Source organism: Myodes glareolus, chromosome 11, assembly GCF_982192425.1.
Source record: "Myodes glareolus chromosome 11, mMyoGla1.1, whole genome shotgun sequence".
Taxonomy (NCBI): Eukaryota; Metazoa; Chordata; class Mammalia; order Rodentia; family Cricetidae; genus Myodes; species Myodes glareolus.
This window is the reverse complement of record NC_142036.1, coordinates 39,545,541-39,563,621: the sequence shown is the minus strand read 5'-3', so window position 1 is coordinate 39,563,621 and position 18,081 is coordinate 39,545,541. Positions and strand designations below refer to the sequence as shown.

The 18,081-nt window shown below is 50.3% G+C and overlaps 1 protein-coding gene across 3 annotated transcripts in view; it reads left to right on the top strand.

Moving 5' to 3' along the window:
- The window catches only part of Esrrb (estrogen related receptor beta), a 159,190-nt gene that overhangs the window by 56,348 nt on the left and 84,761 nt on the right, over positions 1–18,081 (top strand). The window contains exon 1 of one of the 3 annotated variants that reach the window (XM_048449268.3): positions 3,775–3,969. The exons of the other annotated variants lie outside the window; for them this stretch is intronic. Within the exon in view, the coding sequence (XP_048305225.1) occupies positions 3,920–3,969 (50 nt within the window). The 5' untranslated portion in view covers positions 3,775–3,919. Of the gene's footprint in view, positions 1–3,774; positions 3,970–18,081 lie in introns of those variants that run through there. 3 annotated transcript variants of the gene reach the window in all.

Below are 18,081 nucleotides of genomic sequence, written 5' to 3'. Positions count from 1 at the left end.
CCCCAGTAATGACCCATTAGAGCGTCAGGAAAAGCCATCATATTTCTGTAGCATTTATCTGTCAGCAGGAGACTATTACAGAGCACAAACTCACATTGTGTTAGCGTTATCAGTTCCTTATGATCCTTGGCACAAGTGCCAGCCAATGGGCTGGCAGTCTGCTGGCCCCCACTGGGAGATATAACTCCATACCCAGATTCAAGCATGTGAGAAGGCAGCAGATCTGCAGAGATGTGTGACTGGAGCCGTTCCCCTGGCCTGGAGCCCATGACACATTGTCCTCAGAGATGCTCGGGTTAAGGTCAATGACTTAGTCAAGACTACCGTAGTTACTGTGGACCGTCAATGGATGCCTTCCTAGGACCCGCCTTCCCCAGGACTCACTGTGAGCTGGAGCAGAATCAGGTTTGGTTGATGGTCCAAACAACTCCATGGAGTCAGCCTCCTCTTCCTGGTCTGGTGGTAAGAAATGTATCTACACATTGGCTGTTTCCCCACCACCTTGTTCTCACCCACACCCTTGACTTCAGGGACTGCAGGAATGGATGGGGGCCAGAGATGGCATAACCAAACTATGAGCTCTCACATCTGTTGGATTTAGCGACCAGAGGGTAGACCCTCTAAAACGGCCTCGTGGGTCTTATTTAGTGATGAGACAGGGGGTCAAGTCCTCTTGGGGGACCAAACTGGGCCCACCAGTTCTGTTGAGTTTCATGACTTGAGAGATGCAAGCAGCTTCCTCTTGTGGTTGGTCACAGAGCATGTAGAAGGAGGAAATTAGGGCACTCAGGAGGCATTTCTCAACTACCACCTACCTCACTTGTGGAAAAGAAGTAATGCTGGTGTGGGGAGTCTGTCCCAAGGGAGGGGGAATAAAATCAAGACCCATCTCTGAAGGAGCAAAGGTTTGACGAGGACCGCTGCATTGTGCTGCAAGTAGCTGTGCGGATGGCAGAAGACCCGGGTGCAGACGTTATGACAACATTAAGGACTGAGCCCAGCCATGATGGAACACAGCAAAGAGTAGGTCGGTGCGAATGGCCCAATTGGTGCTTTTTGTCCCGAGGGAAGCATGGGTCTTGGGAGCAGTGTAGACTGTGTTGTATGACCGTGGTTGTAGATAATCGGTCACCAGATCGTGGCTTAGGGTGGGGGAGAGCAGGTCATGAAACTGACCCCCCCACACACACACCAGCTAGCAATTCCTTTTGCCCTCCCAGGAGTTCATCAGGCTGTAAGAGGTGGGCACATCCCCAGTGAACCGATGTGTAGAATACACCCAGAGGTTCGTGTTATTGACCTCACAGTCTCTGAAAGAGCTTGCCTTCGGGAAGAGGAGGCAGGGCAAGGGACAGGGCTGCCTGCAAACGTTAAGGAGTGGTTCAGGCAGACATTCCGACCTCAGCTGACAATGCTTTGCCAGTGTCTGCTGTGTGACCTGGGGAAGGACATTTCAGCACACACGAAAATATATAAATCTCTCCATTTATCAAACCTGGTGAGAATTCTAAATGCAGGTGCCTCTCAGCCAGGATGGGGCTGCATCCTACCAACCTATCATGAACTGAAATGATCACAGGTTGGAAAGGTGGTGACTAGACCCAGCCTAGGGAACTTCATAGTCTACCTCCACAGCACACTTTGGGCCTAGCATGATTCAGGGCTGAGGGGAGGGCTCTTACTGTTGCTGCCTGGCACATCAAGGCAGCTCAGCACACATCTGTATCCTGGGAAAGGGATTTTTAAAAAGGGTTTTGCACTGTTGGTTACCGGACGCTGGAATTCTCTGGTGAACAGCACAGACGCAGTCACCCCTTCCATGGGACTTCCAGTCTAGCGAGGAGGGGGCAGTACTCTCACGCCAATATACATGTGACTGCTAACTCTGTTAAGCAACTTGAAACAGTGTGAATGGCTGAAGATTCAGTCACTGTCTAGGACAGAGGGGTGGGAGTCTTCTAAGTAGCAGGTAGAGCAATTGGGCTGCGGACGGGGTACAGAGGGACCACAGAATCCTGTTGTGTGAAGATGTCCACGTAGGCCAACGATCAGGCCTCATTCTGCATTGTCACGAGAGTCATTGCTTGTGCATCTTCAAATCACTATCGAGCCTGTGTGTGCTTGGAGAATGGGCTGGGGAGAGAAATAATTCAGAGAAGCCAGGCACTGAGGCCTCCACAAGAGGTGGGGGTCACTTAGAAACCAAGGTCAGGGCAGCATCTCTGGATCCCTTTGTTTCTAATAAAATACCATTTATTAAATGATGCAGGTCTGCTGGGGGTCTGTCGATAGAGCAAACATCCCTATCCATTTCTCGATATCACCCCATGCTTCCCTCCACTCCAGCATATGTGATCCGAAGCAGTTGCCCTGCACAGCCCTGACTAGTGCATTTCATCCGAGTCAAATGTCACCCCTGTAGCCAGTCCTAGTCTCAGATCCCCCCCCCCAGACTGGCTGACCCCTCCTGCGACTTTCACCATCTCCTTCCCTGCTTTATCTAAAAAACACAGCATTACCTACAGGTATAGTCCACTTAGACATTATTTTGGTAATAAAATTATGTCTTCCCCCTCCCAACACTGTCCATTGTCTTTTGTAGACTATGAGAGAAAAGGTCTCTCCTGAGGGCCTCCCCCACCTTAAATAAGTCTGTATCTACACCAGCACACATACTCATTTGAGTCATCAGATTGATTATTATCCCCTATGGCAGGCACATCTCCAAAGATGAAAAGCCCCACAAGAAGAGTTGGGACTTGACTTATGGCTTATTTCGGTACAGTGGCAGCCCATAATATTCTGGTTCACAGAGGGAGAGGCAGACAGGGATGCAGGTGTGTTGATAGCTGGGAATTCAGGTGTGCATTTGAAAGTGTCAAATTGTGCCTCAGAGAAGCTGTGACAAGTATGTTGGGGGTTTCAAAGCGCAAATGTGCTTTTCCAAGCAGACGGGGATTTAGGCCCGGGGCCTGTGTCCTGGGTACACTATTGAAATTTGCCAATAGGCGAAGCCTGACTTTGTAGTCTAGAGGCATTTTATGGATACATACCCTGCATCTAGTCACATGCCAGCAGATCAGAGCAGACCCAGGTGAGAGGAGCAGGGAAGGGAATCTGTCTCTCTCCTCTGGCTGGCGCCACCTCACCTGCTGCTGGCCTGACCCTTGGCGTGTTTACATATTAAACGCGAATTTCTAAGCCCCTGGCCGCTGCTCCGTGGTGGTGATGGTGTGGAATGTGACTAGTTTGTAATTTGGAGAACAAACCCATTCTGAGAGGCTAAGGAGGGGTTTGCCAAGCTTGCTGGTTCCTAGAGCTGTGTACCGGGTTGGTGGGTGGGTGGGGGTGCATATGTTGGCACCCTCCCTCTAAAAGTCCCACCAGTCAGTTGGAACCCTCCTCTCCTCTTTTCAGCTGCAAGAGCAAGAATGCAAGCTTTAGGATTCTAAAAATCCAGCCTTCCTACTCCACAGGAGATGGAGACCTTGCTTGTCCGCGGGAGTGTCCTATTCCATTGAAGTCTCTCGGGCTGGCCCCCCTCCCCCCACCCCAGCTCGATTCTGTCACTTTAAGTCCAGCCCCTGAGAGATAGCCAATGGGAGCCAAATCATACATCAGTCTCTCAGCCTTAAAGCTACAGTAGGGTTAGTGGGCTCCAAGTGACGGGCGCCCCAGCCTCCTCCAAGGCTTCGCGTCCCCTCTGCCCGTTCGCTGAGCGCGCGGATGAGTGGGAGCGCGGGGCTGTGCGCGGCTTCCTGCCTCCGGCTCCCCCACCGCGGTCCGCGTCCTCCCACTCCGCCTTCTCGCGCTCACCGTGCCCTGCCGGGACTCGCACCTCGCCCGTGCCCTTCACTCGTCTTCCTCGTGATTTCCCCGCTGCCTGTCTCCTCCAACTGGGAATGCTAAAACAGGACTGATGGACGTGTCCGAACTCTGCATCCCGGACCCCCTCGGCTACCACAACCAGTAGGTGCCTTACTTTCCCGACTGTATGTCTGTCCGTCCGTCCGTCCGCCCGCCCTCTGCCCATCCAAGTGTCTCTGTCCTGGATGTCGCAGTTCCTCTTCTACACATTCCTGAAGTGACACGGACTTGGGTAGGGGGAACACTCGGGGACTTAGTAGGGAGAAGCCACACACTTGCTTGGTTTCTCTCTCTGGCTTAAACCCTCCTCTTAACTTTTCCCGCATCCTCTTTCATGAGCCCTCACTTTTAGACAACAGTGTCGCTTTCTCATTCACTCTGATTTTGCTCCACGGTGACAAAATATCTCCATTTCCGTGATGGGAAGGCGGAAGCCCAGGACAGGTGCGGGAACGTGGCTGCAAGGGTGTTCTGTCCCGTCCTAGGAATCCTCCCCGCGGGTGCTTTGATTTCCATCCTAGGTACCTAATAGGATTTCAGCCAGGGGCAGAAAATCAAGCATGCTGGGTCCAGTCGGGAACCGCAGGCGGTCAGTGTTGCGCGGGCACTGGGGGTCCCGGCGGGACGCTCGGCGCGGTGGTCCCAGGAGCCCCTGGGGTGTGACGAGGCCGGGAGCGCTGCGCTCTGCACGCCCTGCTAGGGGAACCGTGTCCCGCCGGGAGAACCGGCGGCCCGCTCCGCGCTGCGGTGGAGGTGAAGTCAGTTGGAGGTTCTGGGCAGCGAGTCGAGCGCTCTTTCCCCGCCGCGGGCTGAGTAGCGCCAGAACATGGGTTATGAGAGCGACGTGGGTGGCTGCGGCGGCTGGACGCGCGACTCTTGGTAGCTCCCGGGTCTTGGGACAGTTCTCCGAACCTGCTGGGTAGGAAGGGAAGAATTGACACTAAGCCTAGAGTGGCTGCCCCGGGGTCCTGTTCACTATCACGGTTCAACCAGGGCCACCCGCGCTCTCCAAGGTGGCCGTACCGACTGCGCCAGCGCCTACCAGGCTCTCCCCTCTGGCGTTCCGTGTCCCACCGCGCTTGGGTGGGACCCGGAGCGTTCGGATCCGTTTTGCGGGCCTGAAAATGGTCCTCTGCCGGCTTAAAAATAAAGATAAAACGAATCAAATAAAAACTCTAGCTTCTCGCGGGCAGCTTTTCTAAGTAACTTTGTGCTTTTCTTCCCTACCCCGCCCCCCTTTTTTCTTCTGAAACAAACTTACCGAAGTCAGGTTTTCTTACCTACCACGGTCCCTTCCTTTTCCCACCGTTTATTCTTTCCCTGCACCATTCCGCCAGAGAACTTGGGAGGCAGTTCTAAGATAAAGGCTGTGGATCACGTCCGGTTCGGTGAAGTTTCGAACCCTCCACCTCACCTCGGAGCCCGCGCTGCTTGCCGCGGACGGGCACAAGGAGGCAACTTCGCAGCACCGCGGCATTGATAGCGGGGTTGTCCTGGGCGCCCCCACAGTGACCATTTCGCTTCTAGTTTTACGATTTTCTCCGGGGCAAAGAGTTCTTCAGATACCTGCAGAATTTAAACAGAGGGTTAGAAGATGGTGGTGGGCAAAGAAAGCGGGTCCTTAATTATAATGGATTCTGATTTCCATCAGCTTGAAAAGTGGCTCTTCATTCTCTCTCAAGGTTATGCTGCTTGCAGCTCCTGGGGCTACAGGATGGAGTATGAGAAGCAGAAGAACTCCGGGGTGGGGGGGGGAGAGAATAGGTTGAGGGTATGGACAGTGTGGTGCTTGTTGGGCATTTCCTCGCATAAAATTACCAAGTACGACAAATATTGGCTATTTAAATTATTTAGATTCCCTTTCTCCGGAGGTGACTTCTTCCGTGGAGCTGGAAATATCTCTGTGTTTGTCCCTGGGTCAAGTCATCATCAATCAATATGAAAATGTGTTTGCGCGTTTGTGGAGGGGCAGGGATGTATACTTTGGTAGTCTTGACCAAGTAAGCCAGGACAGCTCCAGGGTGAAGAGCTAGGTTTCTTGCAGACCCCGCAGAGAGCCTGATTTCAGTTTGGGGGGAAATGTGGAATAAGAGGGGAATGTCAGGGAGGCAACAAACAGGACGCTGGAGCCAAGGTCTTGGAGGTCTGGGTAAGGTGTCAAGAGGAAATCATTTCTAAACTAAGTCTAGCAGTGGTGTGGATCTTTTCTTTCTTTTTCCTTTTTCCAAATAATAATAACAATAGCTTCTCCATCCATGAGCCCTACCGAAAGTCAAAAGTGTCTGCTGTCATTGAGGACTCAAACAGCCGTGAAATGCTGTTGTTGTGTTTTTTGTTTGTTTGCTTGTTTTTAACCTGAAGCCCTTCCAGGCGGTGGCTACAAGCTGTAACCAGCAGTTCGCACACAGGTGTGTGCAGAAGCCTTGGTACAGAGGTGCAGGGGCACGAGGATGGGCCTGGCAAGGACAGAGGGTGGTGCTCGGAGGATGGCATTGGGGCTGCCTCTAGCAAAGTAACCCACCAGGAGGCTGCACACATTGGTTTGTTGGAAGGACGAGGGGGGAGGGGGCCTGCGTGCATTTACCACAGACTGGGGTTTCTCAGAGAACCTGTGGTGGAGTGGGTTGTGGGGAGGGGATCATGTGCTCTGTACATACAGGTTTTACCCCCACGTGGTAATTGACATTCCCCGACCTGAGAAAGCCCAGGGGCACAGGCAGTGTGAGTTCAGAGAAAGGGAAGCCTGAAGCTCTCCTCCTAACACACAGAGAGCATCTGTCACACTCTGAGCCATCCTCACTGTCCCAGGTGAGAGATGAGCACACACATGCACCTTCCCACCTCTCCGCACTTCGTCTTCATTTTCCTATAGTTCATCCTGGAGGTGACTCTCTCACCCCTCCTAATCAGTATTTTATGTACACGTATGACCTGCAGAAGCCAGGGCGAATGTGCTCTCCTGTGCCTGTGTGTGAACAAGTCAATGACGCACTTGCTAGGGACCCCGAGGCACAGAAAACCCAATGTGTGTGTCTGGGGTGGGGTGGGGTGGGGTGGAGTCGCCACCTTCTGAGGAGGAGGACCACTCTGCTGTTGTTAAAGAAACAAAGAACAAACTGTCCCGAAGGTAAAATATGTGGGTTCACACGTAGGAAAAATGCCACATGGTAATTCAAAATCAGTGACCTGGAGAAAAACAAAGGGGGGAATTAATTTTTAATGGTACATGCAAAAATAAATCAGAGTGGAGGCATTAGCTGTGGTTTTTTTCAGGGAAGGGGGCAGCAGAAAACAAACCTTTATCTGTCTGCCACTCCCCTGAAGGTGTAGCTAGGTGGTAGAAGATGGTGGGATAGCTGGGCAGAATTGTTCAGCCCCGGGGCAATAAACAGAAAAAACATTAGGTCAGTGTCACAGGGCCCCAGCCAGTGCTCAGGCCCTTCCTGGTCCATGACAGCCCTGGATCCTTGGAAATTTCCTCTTGGGGCTGATTATTTTACCAATTCCTTTTCTTTAGAAACAATCTTTTATTTTGCCAGTATATGAAAAGATGTTTTTTTTTTTTCTTTTCTAAGAGCATACACAAGAGAAACAACTTGATCCCCCAAACAGGAACATTTTCATTCTATATTGATTTGGAGTAATCAATAAATATCCCATTTAGTCCAGGAGGAAAGGGACAGAGGGGACTTTCGGGGAAGGCTGTGATAGTGACTTGATGTTGCACTGGGCCCTCGCAGAGTGCCCTGTCCTCAGTCAAGATCTCAGAACACCGTGCTTTGTGCCTCGTCCCTGTCCCCGTAGCTGGATATTTTGTCAAATGGTTTTTGAAGAGAGTTGAAAATCAATGGAAAGTTTCTCTCCTTCCTTGGTCCTCTGCAGGATGCCTTGCTTCTTTGGAGTAGAGGTCTCTGTAATTTCCAGGCGATGGCAGTGCCCGAGAATGTAACTGGGAAAGGCTAGGGAGCAGGCAGGCTGCAGGCAGAGGAGGAGGGCATTGGACAGACCAGAGGCAGGGTGCTATTGAGACCTGGCTCCCTGAAACTTGTCATCTCAAGTTGATTAAGTCATGGTCCAGATTTAAAGGAAAGAATGGTAGATATTTAGGCCATGATTTGCCTTCTCAAATAAAGCCTGAGCCATACCCTGACTGCCCTGATCCGGATGCCCTCATCACCTGCTAGCTTTTTATCAAGTCTGCCAACCTCTCTCAGCAGGATACCCTCAAAGTGTTCTTCCCACATAGATAGGAGCTCGTCTCCACCATAGCCAGCACCGCTGATGGCCCCTGAGAATGTCTATCGTGGATTCTGGTGACTCCCTTGACTCTGTTACTGCAATGTTCCAGCTTGGCTGGAATGCTCAGCTCCTGGGGCTCTGCAAAAATACATGGAACAAGAGTGGGCTGTGAGTCCAGGGTCTGCAGATTGCTCCTATGAACTGTGAGGGTTGAGTTAAGGATGGGCTGGAGCCAAACCAGTCATCCATTTTGGAAGCACCCTGGACATTCTGCTTGTGTGCCCTTGAGACTCCTTGCAGCTTTTAAGACTGGAAAAAAATTTTCAGTGGTATATGTCTGTGACCCCTAACAGAGCCTCCTTATTGCCTGCTGTCCCAACACACTCATCCATCTCTGGAATGTTTGCTTGCCGAGAGGACCTTTCCTTAGAGGTGGGGCCCACAGGCTTCAGCTGGCCCTAGTGTCTCCTGATGGATCCAGAGTGGCCTGGGGCTCGGTTACATCTGGTTGTCCCATTGGCCCAATGTGGTCTGGTCCCTGTGTAGGGAGGCTGTGGTGCTTATAATTGCAAATGTAATTAGCAGACCAGTCATGGGGGACTGGGATGCTCAACTGGTCTCTGCCCATCTCAGTGACCCCTGTGATAAGCTGGCCCGGCAGATTAACCCTCGAAGGACCAGCTTGTCTCTTGCCAACAGTGAGGCCCACTGGTCCTTCACTGACAACAGCAGAGCTGTGTAGGAGACCAGACCCCTTCCTCTGGGCGAGGCTCTCAGGGCAATGAATAGAGGAGATTGGTACTTGGAGATTTTTCTTCCCTAGGACACTGGGTTAGTGACGCTCAGTTCTCTTGTCTTCTGGGGCATTTCCTTCCTCATCTCCTGGCCACCCGGACCTGGAGCCTTTGACTGCAGGCTGGTCCCGTGGGTCTGGGAGTCATGCTGGAGAAAGCAAAACTCTAAAAAGAGCTCTGGGTGACTTCTGCCCAAAGCACTGTGGGCTCAGGAGCAGGGGCTTGTATCCACCCTGCCTCTTAGGCAGCCGGCTTGCAGGAAGTGAGCGCATCCCCGGGACCTGAGCTCTGTCTCAGTATGTGCTCTGCAAGGCAGCCCCGCTTCTGGCCATCCTGCTTGGAGGAGATTTGTGGAGAGAAGGTCAATGAGAGCCGAGACCCCAGTTCATAATCCAGAAACAGAAACCAAACATGGTGCAAGTGTGGACACATGGAGGGACCTGGGCTTCCTCCCTCCTATCTCTCTCTCTCTCTCTCTCTCTCTCTCTCTCTCTCTCTCTCTCTCTCTCTCTCTCCTTTCTGCCTTGGTCAGGATTAAAATCAGAGAGGCTCTTAAGGGGATTTTAATTTATAAGTACTGGGGTAAAGAAGTGTCAAGCCCTTTTGTGATACCATCAGGAGCTACATCCGGTCCTGGGTCGTTCTGCTCTGGAGCGACTGTGTATGCCAGTGTGTGCAACCCCCCCGCCCCAACCCTTTAAAATGAGTGACAGTGTACAAAAGGCTGCCTGCCTGCCTGCCTCTTGCCTGAGCTGAGATCAGGCCTGGCGACATTCCAGTAGAAACTCTCACCTTGAAGTTGATCCAGAGTAGGGAAGGGATCACAGAGGGACCTACTGGCTGGTGTTCCTGTGGTACAAAGGATTCTAGTTTTTCTCCAAGGCCTGATTTCTGTCTTCAGCCTGGGCTGGACTGGGGCAGACCCAAGAGAGAGAGCGAAGGCAGGCCTTTTCCTTTAACAGATGGCCACATTTGGAGGAACACTTGAGTACCTGGGCCATTCTGCTCCAGGCCTCCCATGTCCTCTGCTGTCCCTGGAGAGCCACACCATCAAGCTGGAGTTGAAAGGGTCAGATGGCTTCTTAAGTTGGGAAAAATAGGTGTGGCTCATCTGCCCTTCCTATATGGGATCTGATAAGGTGTGTGTGTTGGGGGGGGTTGTCAGCTGAGTGTCTTAAAATTAGGATCGTCCCAGTGAGAATTAAAATTAGTTAAATCTAAAGTTTTTCTGAAGGTGATTATATGTGTGTGTGTGTATAACCTTCATTTTGTTGTATGTTTAAACATGCATAGATTTTTTTATCTTAAAAATTAATTCCTCTCCTTTTTCTTTAAGACCCTCAATTTTTTATTCCCTGCTATCATTCAGCTTTGCCCAGGGTGGAGACATTTCAGGGAATGGTTTTCTAGAAAATGTTATTTTATTCTTCAATGCCATCTTATTCAAGGGTCAAAGGCTAGTTGCCCAAACTCTGACCGGGTTTGTTTTTATCATTTGATTTCAGATGAGATCAATTTTCTGTTTAGCAGTATAGCGTGTTCCTTTCTGGCCGATTACAGCAGCAGCTAGCTGGCTGGCGATGACCAGTGTTTTACTAAAACAAGGCATTTAAAACAGAGCGAAGGTGATACGCCAAGATCACACTAGGCACCGCTGCCCCAGAGTTTCAGGTCTGAAATACAAAGTGTTCTTTTCACTTGACTCTTTAATTTTCAGTTGCCCAAATTATCCGGAGTTTACACATTGGTTTTTAGAATGATTATTCTTTTGCTAATTCACTTTGTTTAGATTTCTGGTTTGAGTATTTTTTTTTCTGTAACCTGACCGTGCTTTAAAGTAAGTACCTAAAGCTGGTCATGACCGTGCATGCCTACAGTCCCAACACTTGTCATGGGAGGAAGATCAGAGGTTCAAGGTTATCCTCAGCTACATACTGAGTTGGAGGCTATCCTGAGCTGTGTGAGATCTATGTTAAAAAGAGAGTCCAAGATCTATGTTAAAGAGAATGAGAATGAGAGAGAGGAAGAAAGAACTAGAGAGGTGACTGTGAGCATCATTCGCTTTTCCCTGTACTCTTGGCTTCCGAAGGGCAGAGAACGAGATTATAGGGTCCTAGGGACACGTTCTGGGGAGGAGCGGGATGAAGGCAGATGTCTCAGATAGCGTTTTTCTCATACCTTATACAATTCAGCCTCATCTCCTGCCTCCACTCAGCATCCCTCTCTGTTTTCATTCCAGCTTGATACAGTGTGTCCTTGTCTGCTATTCTGTTTTCATTTCACATTGGTGGAGGGGAGGGGGAGGTCTGTAGATATGTGGATCTGACTATGCACACGTCTCAGTGCGTGCAAGAGTGTGTTCGAGTGGTCCAGGGGTCGGACAGGTAAAGGGCGACCCTGAGTACCATCCGCCACTCTGCTCCGGCTCAGCCATCCATCCCTTTATCCTCTGCCATCCCTGTTCACCTCCTCCCTTGCTCTGGTGGAAACAGCAAGAAGAGTGGAAAAAAAAGACCCAGGATTCATATTTCATTCAACCTGACTGTGTCTGTTACCTGGGGAACCAGGTGATAGGGTATGGGTGGAGGTGGCAGGAAACGGCAAACTCTTCAGAGAAAACTCTTCGGTTTTCAAATCTGCCCCCATCTCGCTGCCTGTCCTGGGTGCCCTCGTTTAGGATCCCGGTGCAACAGAGTAAGTAAGCTTGTCTGTACGCTCGTTTCCGTTTTCCTAATCTATCTTCAGGGAATATCTTTAGTAGTAAACCAGCTCCTCTGTGTGCACAGAGCAGTATTTAGCCTCCTCCGTCCCGTCTGACTCTTTGTCAGCCGTCTACCCAACCAGTAAGGCTAACAAGCTCTGTCAGAAAGAACACCGCTTTTCCAGAAATCCTGGGCATAAGGTGGTGGCTGCAGTGGCTATGAGGAAGACAGCAATAGCTGTCACCTTTTCTTTCCCCCAGAGTGCCAAGCCAGTCTCATGACCAGTTTTCTCACAGTATCCGGAGAAGGGTCACATTTTGCCTCGGAACATAAATATATTTGCGGGAAGGTAAATACTCAAAGGCTTGCGTATTTGAAGTCATCCCAGAGCAAAAACGACCTAGTGTCCGGAGATGGGCAGGCAGGTGGAGGAGAATTTGGTGTTAACCACAGGTCCCCAGTTCCAGAGAAATGCAGGAGGGAGAAGTGTCCTCTCATTAAGGATGCCGGGTTCAGCGCCTCCACTGCATCAGCGGCCCCTGCATGGTTCCACCTCTCATGCTGTTGTGGCATGGTTCCTCTGACTACAGTCTCAGATGTTTGCAGGTGGGGGCCTTTGGAGCACAAGGTTGTGATACTTTCATACGGAGCGTCTTGGAAGATGGCACGAGATGAGCCAAGTCACCTCTCAAGCCTGGGTCACCTTCCTGGACATTCTATTTCCACCAGGTTCTTGCGCCGGCTAGCAGGGCGCTGACCTCCGGGTGACTCGGAGTTACTCCTGTATCCTGCTACAGTGCCACGGTTAAAGTCTCTCTCTTATTCGCTTTTGTGTGTGCTCGCGCGCGCACTTTGGAAAATGAGACACCGCTCTGCCTCCCCTCACGTGCCAGGGGGCCTGATGTCTGCAATCTTCCGAACATCTTAGCATCATTCTTACTCAGCTTCTCACTCAGACACCCCACCCCCCAAGAAAATAAAATCGAAGCTTTGGATTACGAATTGATTAGTAACCGGTTTAGCAAACCAAACATCCCCCTCTGGAAATGCAAGCAAGGGTAGCTGCGCCGTTCAGGCTTAAATCTGCTTCTCTTCTCCGTCAGTAAGACATTCTAGAGCTGTAATTCCCTTGTTGGACTCAGAGGTTTTTGGTTTTTTTTTTTTTAAAATTAATTCATGAATAACAAAAAGCCAATCAGTCTTGTAGAGTTTAAGAAGGATTAGGAAAAAGGGTATTTTGTTTTGTTTTTCTTCCAGGGAACATTTGGAATCTGTGTGTTGGTGTTGTGCAGGGGTGGCCCGAGCCCGCCTGCCTGCCCGCCTTCGTAGAAAATGAGTAGAGCTGTTCACTGTAGAGAGGTGTAATGCTGTCTTCAGCAGGTATAAGGCCAACTTTCTGTTGACTGATGGGGCTTCCTCTCTTCATGTGCCACAATGCTGTGCTGATTCCAGAGGCAACTGGGTAAAATGAAGATATTTCCCAATGTAAATAGCACTTACACAAACAGCCACGACTGTGGCCTTGCCTGCTTACTGATGATGCAGAATCTTTCTGGTCTCTCCTCTCAATCCTCAGAAAGTGACTAGCTAGAAATGTATGTGTCTTTGGAAATCAGATTCGTGGATCTCCATGGGGTTTTGTGTGCTTGTTTGTATTTGTTTCCTTTGAGACAGGTCTCACTAGTTGGCCTGGAACCTGCTCTGTAGACAGGCTGGCCTCAAACTCACAGAGATCCACCTGCCTCTGCCTTCAGAGTGCTGCTGAGATTAAAGGCATGCGCCACCACACCCATGATTCGTGATTTTTGCAGAAATTTTATTCTTTCGCAAATATTATCTACCTCTCTTGGCGATCAAACGGAGTCGTTGACAAGTGCCAGGCATTTAGCAGGCAAGTAGTAGGCATGCCACAAATGTTCGGTGTTAATGAAGGCAGGGTGCCTGAACTGAACGTGGCTTAGTGTAATCTCTGTGGCTTGGATTTCTGTATGTGCTACACAGAGGATTAAAGAAAGGATTACCAAAGGGGGTGGGGATGATGAATAGGAAATTTTCCTCTGAATGAGCGTGTATATTCTCAGCTTCCTGCGCAGAGTGACTTGATGCATTAGAGAATGCCCAGTTAAGTGTAATTTTAGATAAACAATGATTTTTCTTTTTAGTGTAAGATTTACTGTAAGAGTCAGCAAATCTTAAATTTGACTCATTGAGTAACATATTCTCCATATTGTTATTGCCATTGTCATTGTTGCTTTGGTAAAGTCCCAAAGAGCAAGTATTTGTTTAGAGTTTGGGGGACAAGGAGGAGGGTACTGGGGGAAGAGTCTCCATTTTATTTTCAATTTATTGATTTGTTTAGTTTATTTTTGGTGTTTTGTGACAGAGTCTCACGTAGCCCAGGCTGGCCTGGAACCCACTATGTAGTTAATGATGACTATGAACTCCTCATCCTCCCGCCTCCATGTCTGAAATGCTTGGATTATAGACATGCAATACTATGCTCAGCTCAAATTAGTTTTAATTACATTTTTGTTCATTTATTTTGTGTTTCTGTGTGTGTGTGTGTGTGTGTGTGTGTGTCATGGAATCATGTGATCAGATAACATGAATGAGTTGGTTCTCTCCTTCTGCCCTTTGAGTCTCCTGGGATCAAACTCAGGTCTTGAGATTTCGCAGCAGGGCACCCTTAATGGCTGAGCCATCTTTCTGGCCCCTCGAAGTATTATGTGACCACCTTCAGCATTTTGCCAATATTAACTGGTTAGGCTGGTGATAGCCTCAGGGGTTAGTGGGTAGAAGTGAGCTCTGCTCTCTGGTATGTGTCAATGAGAATTGCGATTGTGTAAATAAGTCCACGGGACAAGTAGCACCCACAGCTGTTGAATTTTGCTTTAGGAAGAAGCAGAGGCAAAAGTCGTTTTGGGAACCTGTATTTGCTTGGTGTCTCCTCCCTACCCCAAACATGTTGGACAAAGCAAGAACCTGACGCTCAGGCAATGAGAAGACCCTTGTTCTATCTAAATGGCCAAGAAAGATGCTGTCCCTGTCTCGCTATGGAGAACATTGCTAAGAGGCTGTGGGAAACCCACTCGCGTCAGTGTCACATTGGGAGCAGAGGGGACCAGGAATCAAATCTAAAGAGGGTCAGCTGGGAGGTGGTGCAGATAAACTAGGGCTCCATAGCAGGATACCTGCTAACTCCCCGCTGCTCCTCACTCGCCTCCCAGAGCTAGTAAGTACACCATTGTTTTACATGGGGTCTCCTTGCCGCCAGAATACGGGAAACTAAAGGGCTCTAGAGCCCCCTACAGGCCTTCTCCGACTCTGCAGCTTGTGGACAGCGGGGCCTTTCTAGAGCCGAAAGGAAGGGCATATGGACGCCTCAGAAGCCAGAATCACAGACAGCACAGCGCTAGTTTCTAGCTCTCCTTTTGAGCCGTGGTGCAGGCTCTGTAGCACGTGGCTGTGGAGTGCCTTCCCATAGCACACGCAAACACACGCGCGCGCGCGCTCACACACACACACACACACACACACACACACAGCCGGCGGGACACACTCACTGCCTCTGCGGCTTGCCTGACCTTCAGACAGGCTGGCAAGTGTTCCAGCCCCACTTATTCTGAGGAATGCCCTCTGGCTGCTGAATATGCAGAAGCATCACGGCCAGGTGCAGAGCCTATGGTGGATCCAGAGCCTCCATGGATGATCTTAATAATAATAGTAACAGTCCCAATGCCTGGCATTTATTGGGCACTTGCGAAAATTTTCCTAAAAATATTTCGCACACTAAATCACTGCTTGCTCATAACAGCCCGGAGAATCTTATTTCACTGCTGGATAAGTGGACATTAAGTCACTGTTTCAACCCTTGCACGCTGCCCTTCCTCAGGCTTCATAAGGGCATTCCGGGGAGACTCCTCTCTCTGTGGCCTGTGTTTCTCCCTTCTAGTGCCTCCCATTATCATCTCTGTGTCACTCTTTCTCCACCAGCTCCCAGATCTGAATCTGTGTGTGATCCTGGAACCTGATTTGAATCCCATTCGTGCCTCCCAGAAGCGCACAGACCCAGTGTAACAATGCCATCCACCCTGCCGTCCGTGTGCTTTCCCCCTCTGTCCAGTGGCCCAGGGATTCATTCCCAGCAAGACACTGAGAGCATCTTCAGTTCGTTTCCACCTCCATTCATTGCCAAATGCCCACAGATAGCTGAAAAACTCTCATTCAAATACATGCTGGAGATCTGTTCCTTCCTAGAGGGCATTTCCCATTCTTGAAAGCTTCGCTGTAGCCCGTGAAACCCTGTCGGGGCATCCCCCTCTTTGTGATTCCATCTCTTACACCTCCTAGGGGCTGGATCTCTCTCCTCAGAGCTGCCCTCTGGCCCAGGGTTGCAATCTGGCATAGAGTAGGTGCTTAAAAGAGCAGTTTGAGGATGATAGGGAGACTAGAAGTGAGGAGAGGGGAGTCTCAGAGATGGAAAAGGGAGGAAGAGAGCCATGCAGCTAGCGGTGACCAAGACTGGTTCAGCGCCTCCGCCTCCTGCTCCAGCTGAGCAAGGAGCAACCTAGCATGAGGGCATGGCTGGAAGTAGGCACACCCCCTGGGAAGCAGCTATTACTGTGGCTGGAAGGGAAGCTCCAGGTGCCCAGGCCCCAGGAAAGTCCGTTGTTAAATTTTCAGGTTGTTTAAAGCTGATTGTTAAACAGAGTCACTATTGAGCATGAAGTTAATTATAAATGTGGAACGCGGTACACCATAATAAAACCAAAGATTATAATACACAAAGCTCATCATTTCCCCAGGCTGTGGGACACTTTGCTTTCAGTGTGTGAAGCAGGCAGCCATCCCTGAGCTTGTCAAAGGACATACTGTATGGTGGCAATGTGTGGCTCCGACAACTCCTCAGAATTGACCCACTGATAGCTTGACATGGGACACCATGGAAACTGAAAAATACTATGAGTCAGTCATTGCCTCCTCTCACTCCTACACGTGTTACTGCCTGGCTCCCTTGCATCCTATTCTGTGGCTCTGGATAAAATGGTTTGACCTCTCCGAGCCTCCGATTCCTTTTCTGTGGTGGGCCTCTTTGTAGTGCTGGTACAACTAAAGCCAGGCAAACATAAAGAGCTTAAGCAGAGACTGGTACACAGTAAATGCTCAATAAGTGTTGACTCATCTTTCTTTTACTCCTCATTGTTCTGGACATATCCGAATCCCAGAACAACAGGAGACTTCCCGGATAGAGGAATGTGCATTTTATATCTGGAATCTGTAGATCGTTGCTTTTTTCCTCTCCTACTCACTTGCCCACGTTGTTGAACTTGAGAAGCTCCGAACAGGAAGCAGAAAATACTGAGCGGCCCAGGGGAACAGCCCTGGTGGACTAGAGGATTGTGTCCCCGGGCATAGGACGCTTTGAGGTTAGAGCTGCAACAGATTGTGCAGCAGGCGAGAGGGCAGGCACAGATGAGGTCGGGGCAGAGTGGAGCTGAGGACAAGGGTCACCAACCTGCATAAGCAGGGAAGGTAGGCAGATGGCCGTGGGCACACTGAAGCTCTGCAAAGACCCCAGTCCCCTCTGTGAGTGTGGGACGCAGAAACTGTGCCCTGGCACGCGGGGGCTTCCCTGGTATTGGGAAGAGGAGATATGGTTGAGGCGGTTCCGAGTGACGCATGCGCAGTTGAGTGCCCTGGGCTGGCCTGGGTTGCCCGTGCTCTTGTTTCTTGGGATGTCACAGCTGAGTGGGAAGTTGAAAGACCAAGGCTGTAGTCACTCAGGCAAAGTAAACTGAACAGAGGCCAATGGGCAAGGGACCTCACCGGGGTCCTCAGCCCCCAGCCAGTTCTGGCCTTTAAGGGTCCCTGTTCTGAAGTTATCTGACATTGCTAGGTCACTCCCAGACAATCCCCACCCAGCCTCAGCCCAGCTCACCTCCGATAGTTAGCTAACTGGGAACCTATGGACTCCGGGTAATGGTTCCAGCTACCGCTATACACAGGTCTGAAGCCGTATCTTGCCGTTTGCTGTGATACCTGTTTTTAACTCTGGGCTCATAGGCCGATGCCCCTGGAAGTGATTGTGTCTAGAATGGACAGCCTTGGAAAGTCTGTCCCGACTTCCCACTCCTCCTAGGAGTCTTTTCTTTCTCTGAGCGACTCTGGGGCCTGCCTGGTTCTGAAATCTATGTGAATCAAAGCGCAGGGCCAGGATTGGAGGGCCGCTGATGAATAGGATACATTTAAGGGTGTTTCCTTAGGCTGAATGGCTCGCGGTCTGCTGTCGAGTTGTTCACTGACCACAAGGGCCTGATTGAGAGGATGGGCAAGATCCAAGGCTCATTTTTCCTCAGTCATGAGACATAGAAAACAGGGAAGGAGGGTATGTGTGAGCATCTGAGACCTTGAGGGCGTTGAAAGGCTGAGGAACCAGGATCTGTTCATTCGCTGAGAGCGGCCATCACTAGCATGTGCCC